This window comes from Cannabis sativa, chromosome 7 (assembly GCF_029168945.1).
Source record: "Cannabis sativa cultivar Pink pepper isolate KNU-18-1 chromosome 7, ASM2916894v1, whole genome shotgun sequence".
Taxonomy (NCBI): domain Eukaryota; kingdom Viridiplantae; phylum Streptophyta; class Magnoliopsida; order Rosales; family Cannabaceae; genus Cannabis; species Cannabis sativa.
In genome coordinates, this window is record NC_083607.1 from 47,353,543 (window position 1) to 47,365,541 (window position 11,999).

An 11,999-nucleotide genomic window follows, 5' to 3' on the forward strand; every position below is an offset into this window, starting at 1 on the left:
CTTCATTTAATTTATCTTCATCAATTATTACCACATTATATTTATATGTTTGTATGTGTAAGTGTTTTTATTATTGATGCAAATTCTATAATATTTACAACTCTTCATAGAGTTATATTAAATAAACACTAGAAACTATTTCTATGTTTATTAATAATTGTTCATTCTACTACAATTATTAAGAATTTGTTTAATAAAAGGATCTTTTGATCTGATAGGGGTGGAGAAAAGTTAAGAAAACTATGCAGTTCAACGATCTTTTATATCTAATGAACTCTGGATAGTATTCAACTCCACATAAACTCTATCACACTTAGAGAATAATGATCTTTACTACCTTTAGGGGTGGATCATAATCTCTATATACTTAGGGGTGGAGGTTATCCACAAGTACCCTATATGTATATTCTTAGGGGTGGAGTCTATTCCACAATTCCCTATGTGACACATATTTTCTTTAAACATGGAAGTAATATAATGAGTTAGCTATTATCAATATAAATTCTTGATATTGATTGTATGTTCCATTTCGTTTTACTATTGTAAGTAAAAAGTTTGATACCTATGAAAGTTCTTTGATAAAGTTTCACACTACCTTAATTGAGTGGGAGAATTTTAAAGTTCTATACCCATCTTCATCAGGTTGATACTTGTGATAGGTACTTAAGAACACTACTGAAAAGCAAATCTAACCATTCACATGGATAGGAATAGCTTATCAAAATTATGAGAATAAGATAAAGAACTCTAGTTCAGTCCATTCGAATGACTTGAATCTAGAATTCTTAATCCTCATAAAATTTTATGGTATCTTAATTTTGATTACTTTATCTCTGGCATGTATTTTTCACTTCAAATACTAGTCTGCTATGTTGATGACTTAGTCTTAACTTAAAGTTTTAGACTAATACAAAAGTCACAACTAGGTAACTCTCCAAACAATCAAAGGTTAAAAGTATTATTTAACCAGACATCTGCTATTGAATGGGAGCTATCTGAGATGTAATCAAATAAGGAACATTAGAAGATATTCAAGAAAGATTTATGAAAGTGATCTATATGTTAGATATTAAGGAACTGTGTATCAATTGTCCTGGTATCTCACCAACTCATTTCGAGATCTATGAGATGGTGCTTACTTTGGGGGTGGAAGAATTATTCTATAATAATTCAAGCTCTACCAGAGAAGAATTATAACTTTGTAAATTTTGAAAATACAAGAAAGTTATATCACTGAAGAAGAGTCTACACTGTATTATCCCAATTCATATTTTAAAATATGAGAGATTTGTCTTCTGTTAATTCAGATGTACTTTTAAAACAGTAAAGATTTCAGTATCCCTTGATGAGTAAAGCATATAGTAAAGGATGTTTCATAAGTGAATTTATGAACTAGTTTCCAGAAGTTTGGGTGGTCAAATATACTACACTTGATCTGAAGATCAAGACATCAGATTGACTTATTTGCACAGTTTGTTTTATGTTAGTGCAAGTGGGAGTTTGTTGGGTTTTATGCCCTAAATAAAACTCTTTACAATCTGATTAGTTGTCAATGTAAGGAATTTGAAGTGATTGATGTTTGCATGAATTTTACATGCTAATGGTTTAAAATGTTTATTACATTCACACACACAAAATCAGTTAAATCGAGATCATATGTTTATTCACAATTACAGTATCGTCAACACAGTGGAATGTGATTGTGAACATATGAATCAAAAGACTTGGTCCCTGTTTCATCAGTGTTATTGGATTTACACTAATGTGATAATCAGCGATGATGTATACTTACACTTGGAGTAAGTGTTATGTTCTTTCCAGGGCATTAGTAAAGTATACTAGTTTCGAATGTATGGAGTATACATTGGACTGGACCGATATTGCAACTAAGTTAAGATATTACAAACTTACCGTTATATATATCTTTCCAAGTCAATATCAGTAGTTGATCGTAAGATTAAAAGAATCTAAATCCTGATATGCTTAGGCTCAACTCAGGAGTACTATTCATGTTCTTTGATTTATTAATTAAGCCTACTTTTAGGTTAGGGTGATACGTATATTTTGGGAACATGATAGTATGATTGAGTGGGAGTGCTGAACATAAATATGGAATCTATAGCTTCTACTGGTGTATAGAAGTCAAGTGATGATTCCCTTCGAGCTTAGCAAATAGAAGTAAATGGATGAGCTCTTGTTTAACTGACTAATTATTAGATCACTAAACACCATTTACAGGTAGCTAAGTGTTTTAAGGGGCAAAATACATTGAGGAGTGAGAACGGTAAAGAAATCCCATCTCGATGTAGATCATCTATATAGAGGATCTTTAAATCACAATAAGATTATAACAATGGTTAAATGAGATAGCATATTGATATCGTTGAACATACAATATGCTATATATAAGTTTGAGAGTGCAATTCTAATTTCTAAGAGTGGATTCAACGAAGAATTAATAAGTAGGAATTTACTTGGTAAATTTGGTTCACTTATTGGAAGCTCAGCATATGGATCCATGGTCCCCATTCTAGTTGAGAACATTCTGCTTGTAAGACTCATTAATTGATTCCTGATTGATCAATTATAATTCTAAAGTTAGACTATGTCTAATTTTATGAATTTTCACTAAGCAGGGGTGAAATTGTAAAGAAAAGAGATTCTAGGTTTATTTATTTATTAATGGACTTTGTATGTCTAGTTAATAATTAAATTAAATGACAATATTATTTAATAATGTATCTTAGTTATTAAATAATTAGTTTTGGCATTTAAAAGGTTAGAATTGGAAAATTGGCGTTTTTGAGAAAATAGAAAAAATTTGATAAAACTGCAAAATCAAGTGGGGCCCATAACCACACCATGGCCGGCCACTTATTGTGGGATTTCAAATTAATATTTTTTATTATTTTAATGCCAAATAATTCCTAACCTAAACCTAGTAGTTGCCTATAAATAGAAAGTGATGGCTCAGTCAAATCACAAGTTTTCAATAACCTTTTCTGACAGAAATTTCTCTCTTCAGAAAAACTGAGCCTTTCCTACTTTCTATACCTGGCCGAAACCTCTTCTCTTTTCTCTCTTCATTAAATTTCGACCCTAGTGAAAGAGTGAGTGCCCACACACAGCAAGCAGTAACTCAATCATAGATTTGAAGACTGTGAAGGATCAAACTTAAAGAAGGACATTCGGGCTCAGATCTTGATTATACTCTGCTACAGAAAGGATACAAGGGTTAGAGATCTGAGCGGAAGGAGACATTAATTCCACTGTATCAATGTAAGGTTTTCTTAACTTTATATGTGTTTAATTTATCGTTTTAGAAAGTTCATATTTAGGGTGTTTAAACAACATACTTGTGAGTAGATCTAAGATCCTTTATTCTTCTTCTTCCTAGACCACAACATAGAAGGTTGAGTAGATGTTTTGCTTGACATCGAGGGCTGGGACAAGAGAGCTGGAGACGATTGAGAGAGGTTGGATGTGAGATGGAAATGGTGGAGATGGTTGTCTTTTGAAGTGGATCTGTGTGAATAGGAGGAAGAAGGAAAAATAGTATAAATTGTATAATTGTAAATATCAAACTTTGTAAATAGTATTAAAGAAAAAACCCCAAAGTAAAAAAGTAAAAAAAAAGATAGGGCAAGCATAAATGTTTAATATTAGAAAAAAAAAAAGCCACTTAGTGTAAATTTATCTTTTAAATTTTGGTAAAGTGCACAACAAATTAGTTTCTATAATAAAAATATAATCTTATATTATATGTCAGTGTCAACTATTAGTTTCTACATTACTAAAAATAGATCTTAAATAATATTAAAAAATCATAATATAATTTTAAAATAACAATTGGTAATTTTAAAATAAATTCCAATATCTTCTTCTTCTTCATCTTCTTCTTTATTCTTTTGCTTAGTTATTTAATTATAAACATAATTATTGTGGTTATTATATTTGTGATTATAAACTAAACACTCATTCTAGAGTGTTGATGGAACTATTTCAGGTTATGAATTTAAGTTTTTAGATTATTCCCATATTTGTTCTTGCTATTTGTTTATGCAATTTTGTGATAATTATTATCTTCTTAATACTTGATCACCATTAATTAGTATAGAGATTTTAGGTTTTACACTTGACAGAGGTAATCTAAAATCGGACTTAGAATTGCATGACATAGGAAAAGTGTGAGATTGAGAGATTCTACTAATTCTATGAGTTTCATTTAAAGAGAATCATATTGCTTTATGAGTGCTTTATTGATTAACATTGAATAGAGATATCTTGTTAGTTAATTTAAGTCAAATCTATCGTCACTCGAGAGAGGTTAATAGATTATATTAGGATTTTTTAAACTACAAATTATAGGATAAATCGGGATAATCGGTAAATTGAAATTCATAGTTTGAAATAAGAAAATCAGTGCTCTAGATTTTTACTTTCTAATTAAAAATCACTGTTTGTCTATTTATTTTTCTATTTATCTTATTATTTGATTCTTAACTATAATTTACTTTGTGCTATCTAATTAAAGTTTAAAATTAAAAAGTATAATAATTAGTCAAATTTAATAATTAATCCCTGTAATTTGACAACCTTTTATTATTAAATTTTTACTATAACAACACTGTATGCTTGCAGTAAAAATTATGTATTTTTCCAAATCATGTACCAAATCATGCCTCCTAAACATTTTTGGCAGTTAAAAATTTTTCCTGAACTATTGAGATTGTTAGATTTAAGGACTTTTGTCTAATTTCATTCAATTTTACTGTTTCAATGATTGTTTATGTACTAAACCATTTCACCAATAATCCAAAATAAGAGTAAAAGATAAAATGCTGAGCGTCTGCCCACTAAATGCTCTGAGGCAGTTATTGTATTGTGATTTTTTTTTTTCATTTGTCTTCTTAATCAACCTTCAGTAACCACCATCTTCCTCCCTAAATTCATCGTTTTATCATTGTTCTAGTAATCCTTTTTTACTATACATCACATGGATTCACTTTAATATTCCATGAATTACATACTTCTCCACTTTGATGGAGAAAATTTTAGATTTGTATCAACAATTCAAAAAGTAGAAGTTCTTGAAAATAAAGATGTACCACCATACGTGCCCCCTGCTCCAGTCCCTTGGAAGCCGCCTATGGTCCAAGATGCTTTTGGGTGTGTGATAGCAACGATGTCGAGGCCAATCTCTGATTTTCATCCAATTAAAATGGATCTAAAGAAGAAACGATCTACATTATTTCAAGAGCCTATACTCATAAAGAAATGGCTTAACCCACCATCAGGATGTCTCAAATGTAGAATGGATGAAGCAATTGTGTTATCGATTTAAGTAATCGGTATTGCAATATACGAGAGAAATACTCTATGAGAGATATGGTGGATATTACATTCATCATTGTCAGGGCTATACTCAACTACAAGAAATCGATGCTCTCACATTCTTTTATTTCTAAAGTGGCTGGATATGCAGTTTCTTTTGATTTCATTGATATAAAATTTCTTAAAGTTGTTTGAGTTTCTTTTATTTTACAATCTTGTATCCAATTTCCTTAAGGCACAAATCATTAATGTTCTTTGATTTACTAATGCTTTTTGGTGGATGTTGATTGAATTTGGTTGGAGTATATTTCCTTCATCAATTCTGTTATGTATAATGATTTGATATCAATACAAAAGTTTTTATCTCAAAAAAAAAAAAAAAATCCATATTCACTAGACTTTGATTTCTACCAAATCATGTCTCTTAAATATGTATTAAGTCATGCCTCCTGAATTTTCATTAATGTTAGAATTTTTTTACTAAAATTAGACAAAAGTCTTTAAATCTAACAATCTCAATAATTAATTTAAGAAAAAATTTTAACGGCACAAAAAATTCAAGAAGTATAATTTAGTACATTTTAAATTCGGAAAAAAAATATTAATTATCTTTTTCCAAATAATAACAATAAGGAATATCAAACTGAATCACAATCATTGAAACTAGAGCCCGTGTGAAAATATATAAGGATTTGACCAAAACTGTAAAAAAGAAGAAATACATACCTTCAATAGAATCAATACTATGACCATAAGTTGATAACCGGTCAGCAGTACTATTAAAAACAATTAATATTTTTAATTTTTGAAGAAAAGAAAAAGAAATAGTAAGTTTAGTGTGATTAAATAAATATATATATAATTAAATAGTACAAAGGTAGAAAATCCAGTCTCTCTCTCAAAAAATGGCGCCAAAAGTAGTCATGTTGAGAGATGTTTTCTGTCGACTAAAAATGAAAAGTGTTCTATCTATTGTAGGACCCATTTTCAGATGTATTTGCTCTCTCTCTTTTTCTCCCTCAAAACCCTTTACCTTCTTCTATTATATATATAAATCCCATTTCCCACTCTCCACTTCACGCCCCTTCTACACATAAATTCTTTATATATATCTCACTAGCTTTCTCATTTTCCGCCGCTTTATTTTTTGTTTTTTTTTTCCTTTTTCTTCTTCTTCTTCTACTACTTTCAATGTACATCTTTCTTTTATTTCTCTCTCGATTATATAGCTTCTACAATCTACTACACCTCATCAATTCATAGATATAGAGAGAGAGAAAGCATTTAAACGTGTCTTTTTTTTTTTTTTTTGAATTTCCTAAGCTTAACCATATATATATAATATTCATATCTATAAGGTAAGTAGAGTAGAGTAGAGTAGTTATATAGATAGGATGAAAGATATAAGTGGGAGTGGTGGAGGAGGTGGTAGAAAACAAGGGGCTCCTTCGCCTTGTGCAGCCTGCAAACTCCTCCGGCGAAGGTGTGCCCAGGATTGTGTGTTTGCTCCTTATTTTCCTGCTGACGAGCCTCAAAAATTTGCCAATGTGCACAAGGTTTTTGGTGCTAGTAATGTCAACAAGATGTTACAGGTAATTAATTAATTAATTAAATTTACACTTTTTACATATTTTTTTCCCCAATTATTATTATTATTATATATAATGCTGTGTATAGCATTATTCTTTGTCTTTTTCCACCACCTCTCCTTACCCCTAATAATTAAAGTTTTCAAACCTAACTAGAGAGTCGCAAAGTTATATATATTCCATGATAAAAGCACACAAGAAAGACAAATAAAACAAAGGAATTAGTCGAATTACATAGCGAGATCTCAAAGTAATAAATTTACTTTCTATATACGTGTACGTATATATACTTTAAAACTTACAACATGGTGTCATTTTACATTATTGGTGTTGTAATGTATTTTATGTTATCCAAATTGATGATATATTATTTGTAAATTTAAGAGCTTAAATTAGTTATCTGAATTGAGTCACTTTGGAAGTTGTTCCCACATGCATTAATTAATTTAAAAATATATAATCTTAAAACAAATGATTATTAATATATAATAATAAAACAAACCATCTAATTACCAACTCTTTCACTAGCTATACAAGTCAAGATTATTAGCTAACCTTTTGACGAAAATATAAGCTACCTAGCTAAATCAACCTCTTGCTGCTTTTCTAATTATGGATCTTTACGAATTGTGACATTATTAGACAGAATCATCCATCTTCGTCAATGTGGTTGGTATTTCTAGTTATGTTTTTTCGATGAGTCAATCATTTGTTGAGCTAAATTCTTATAACTATATGTATATATAAAGCTCTCTCTAGTTTAGATATAAAATAAAGATATTATTAATATATTTAAATATATATATATAGAGATCAAGTATACATATATAATATACTATTAATTCATGAATATTAAGTTTTAACTAAAGGGACGAAATTATGAGAGTTGTTGGGCATGACTTTTGATTATCATGACTCATGAGGGTAATTGAGTAAATTGCAGGGAAAAGGGGTTATTAATTCTTATTGGCTAAAATTATTTAGTTTTATAAAATCAACATTATTATTATTACCTCCAACTTTTTTCAAAGGCTTTTCACATGATCACGTGAAGCTGTTTAATTTGTAGTATTTTGATTTTCTTATACCTCACATACATATTGTTTTCAAAAGAAATATATACATAAATAGAATAATGGTCATAATAATGTGCTGTTTGGAGTCCCTTTTTCTTCTCCGGGGCCATTTTAGTTACCAAAATAGATGCCAAAATTAAACACTTGATCAATAAGCTTAGTTTGAGATAATAAAATAAAATGGAATAGAAGAATAGAATTAAATTTCATTATATTCATTTATTTAGTTGTATTTTAAAATATTAAAATGTCATTCTAATAGAATAATTTTTTAACCAATTTAGTAGAATTACTATTTTATTTTAAAATGAAAGGTCACTCTAATGCAAAAAGAAAAGAAATTTAATAATTTTTTTATACATTTTAAATTTAATTTCTATTCTTATTTCAATTCTCATTCTTATATTTTTTATGTTTTTATTCTTTTTAAACCAAACGTCACCTTAAAGATCAATGCTAAGAGACCCGATGTCAAGCATACAAAGAGTGTCAAATTGTTATTAATGTATTTTAATATCGAGTCACACATATTTTAATTTAAAAATAATATAAAAAATTACTAACTATTTGTGACGCGCTATATTACTATAATATTAAGCATTTTAAAATGTGAAATAGTAATTTATTCAAAAAAGATATTGTTGGTGAAAAAGGAAAGTACTGGCTCTATGATAGAGATAGGTACCTATAAAATCCAAATAGAAGTTCTAAATAAAATTTCACTAGATTTGTGATAAATTTCTTACTTTATTTTACTATTTAATTATTTATATGTTTTTTTTGAATAATTTGTTTCTTAAATTTTTATATGATTACTTGAGGAATTAATTTACGATTAGTATTTTTATTTTAATAATATGAAAGGGGTGTCTTCAAAAGAAAGCACCCATTATTTAAACAAAAAAGAGGAAAACTAATTCAGAGTCCAAACTAAGCTAAATTTAGGAGTGTCAATTCGTGTTTATAGGTTATGTTAATGTTGTGTCAAGGGTTTAGATATTACAAGCAAAACTAAACCTGACCCATTTAATATCGTGTTAAAAATTAAAACTCAAAGACAACTCACTTATCAACAAGTTCACTTAATCCAATTTATTTAAGGAAAATTTACTAAAATATTCGAATTTGAGTTAATTTTTATTGAAATACTGCCATACGATTCTTTTTTTCCCCAAAGATACTGTGTTTTTATAAAACAACATATATGGAACACAAAATAGAACAACTAAAAATAACAGTGGAACAACTAAAAAATAACTGTGGAACAACAGGAAAAACTTAACACAGCATACAGTACTATTTTTGAAAAAAATTCTGCCCACAATAAAAAAATAAAAAAATTAAAAATTTCAGTATGTGGTGTAAATAATCTTTTATTTAACCCATTTATACATGTGTAAAAGATGCTTAATTTTTATTAATTTATCAATTTATACTAATTTAACTAGTTTAATACAATTTATTTGTAATAAATTATAATAAATATACTAATTTATATTTTAAATAGGTTTTTGTCGTGTTATTTTTGAATATTAACATATTAAATTAATTACTCATAAATGTGTAGTAAGAGGATTCTGAAAATGTAAAATTTGTTAAAAACATGTTAATGGGTTTATATTGACGAAATTGTTAATGGGTTATATAAACATGTTAATTGTCGTGTTATTTTTTGATTAGAGATTTGTTTAATGTACGAGTTAGCAGTGTTAATTTGAAAATAACAAAATCTTATTTATTTAGGGAAATTTACATGATATACTAAGTTTAGCTATTTTTTTACAAAAATATTGTCAGGCGGTACTTTTTACTTTTTTACTGTATTTTTTTTATAAGTTTCATACTGCAGTATACTGTGTTAAGTTTTCACTGGTGTTTTTTAGTTGTTCTATTGTTGTTTTGAGTTGTTCTGTTTTGTATTTTACTGGTGTTTTATAAAAACACAGTATTTTTGAAAAAAATTTCGTGTGACCGTATTTTTGTAAAAGTTAACTCAAATTCTAATATTTTTGTAAATTTCCCTTTATTTAGTGCAGTTGTCAAGTGTTGTTATTGTATTTGACCCATTTTGTTGCCCTTTGTTTTTTTCTAATTACATAATGCACTATTTTTTGTAAAATATTTATATTTTTACGTTCAAAGAATGTCTTTTTTTTTTACATTTTTACGGTTTTCTAAAAAATAACACGAAAACAACATAAAATCAACAAGAAAACAACATAAAAGTAATATGAAAATAACATCAAAATAACAACAAAAAAACAACAAAAAATAGCATACATATAACGAAAAATTAACAACAAATGAACAAAATTTTAACATAAAAAGATCGTATTTATGTAAATAAAATAAAAAAAATCGTAAAAATATTTAAAATTCCGTAAAACCGTATTTTTATTGTTTAACCCATTTTATTGGCTCCACCGCACCTCTAACAGCGGAAAAAAGAAACAATCATAAAGCCTAAACAACTAAAACAGTAAAAACAAAGAAACAACAGTATAATACAATACTTACTTTTGTAGGGAACTTTTGTCTTGTATTATAGCACTTTTTTATCTATTGTAATTTTTCTTTCTTTAGGTATATTACGAAAATTGATAAAAGTCAAAAAAGAAAAACTGTCAGGACACTAGATTTTTCTGTTACTGGCCCCAAAAAAAGAGGCTGTAAGGAAAAAATAAATAAAACAAAATAAATAATAGTCAAATGTAGCAGACATACTTTGGAATATTGTACTGGTAAAAATCACACAAACATTTCTTGCTTTTTTCTTCTAATGTCACAACATGATGTTATCATTACGTAGTGCCCACACCACAGGTAGTGTAGTTGGGTCTGGGCCCAAACAATCACTTCATTGGGCTTATGTTGTGATTTTCAGGAGCTACCAGTCCAGCATCGAGGTGATGCAGTTAGTAGCATGGTCTACGAAGCTAACGCCAGGGTGCGCGACCCAGTCTACGGCTGCGTTGGAGCCATTTCTTCCCTCCAACAACAAATTGATGTGCTTCAGGCCCAATTAGCACTGGCCCAAGCCGAAGTGGTTCACTTGCGGGTCCGGCAAAATGCATCCTTGTCGAGTCATGGGCTGAGCCCAGCTAGCCCAAGCAATAGTGGCTCACCTTCGCCCAAACTCATGGGCTCTCAGCCCAATAAGCCCATTTTTGAAATGGACATGAGCGTAGACCAAGGCAGCTTTGGAGAGACAATTTGGTGCTAAGACCATTCATGTATTAGAAATTATATATTGTCTACCATTGGTTAAACTTTACATCTTAAATCTTACTATATCTATATATACATTTGGGAGTAGAAGCACCACGTGAGGCGGTGATGGCAGCGCACAGCGGCAGCGTAGAAGCGGTGGTGGAGGCCATTCGCCCGCTTTAGTTTGGAATTGTGTCATTGATGAACTAGGGTTAGTGTAAATACAATTTACTTTCTTAAATGAGTCAAAGTAATATTAATCACAAACTAAATCTAGCCTACTGATTAGATTATATGGGTCTAGTAAGTTGTGATCACCATCTATTGCATGGAATTTCGTTTAATCCAAGTAATTGTCTTTGTGTTGGAAGTTTGTTTTAATGATATTTGGAGTTGATTATGCTACTACACTAGTAGTAGTAGTAGTAGTAGACTAGAGACATATATTAAGGGTGTTATTGGTTTTTTTATTTTTTTTTTTCTCAATCAAACACCTTTTTTACAAAAACTAATTACTCATATTATTACAGTATGATACACATTTCTAAAATACTTTATAGTTTAAATTTATGCACATTTGTAGTGAATGAATTAGTTAGATATGGGTTGAAAAGTTTATTTAAGAATTTTCTTAAACATTTGTAGACATAATTAATCTAGAAATCTCTAATTGTACTCTAAAAATATAAAGATTTATATGTATAATTTTCCTTTTAGAAGAAGAATCTAGAATTAATAAGTGAGCTCAGAGTTGGCACTAAAAAAAAGATCTAAGAGGGTTTTAGTAAAT

At 28.9% G+C, this 11,999-nt stretch overlaps 1 protein-coding gene across 1 annotated transcript; it reads left to right on the forward strand.

Annotated features, from left to right (window-relative positions):
• Positions 1-6,226: 6,226 nt before the first annotated feature.
• LOC115697008 (LOB domain-containing protein 4) lies at positions 6,227-11,667 on the forward strand. Its single transcript, XM_030623909.2, has 2 exons — positions 6,227-6,926; positions 10,884-11,667. The coding sequence occupies exons 1-2, from the start codon at positions 6,729-6,731 to the stop codon at positions 11,220-11,222; spliced, it is 537 nt and encodes a 178-aa protein (XP_030479769.1). The 5' UTR covers positions 6,227-6,728; the 3' UTR covers positions 11,223-11,667.
• Positions 11,668-11,999: the final 332 nt, after the last annotated feature.

What these genes read in the sequence shown, in the direction of transcription:
- LOC115697008 (XM_030623909.2), top strand. Translation starts at nt 6,729, where the DNA reads ATGAAAGATATAAGTGGGAGTGGTGGAGGAGGTGGTAGAAAACAAGGG. An exon ending in ATGTCAACAAGATGTTACAG is followed by an intron (nt 6,927 to 10,883) that starts GTAATTAATTAA and finishes TGTGATTTTCAG; the next exon opens with GAGCTACCAGTCCAGCATCG.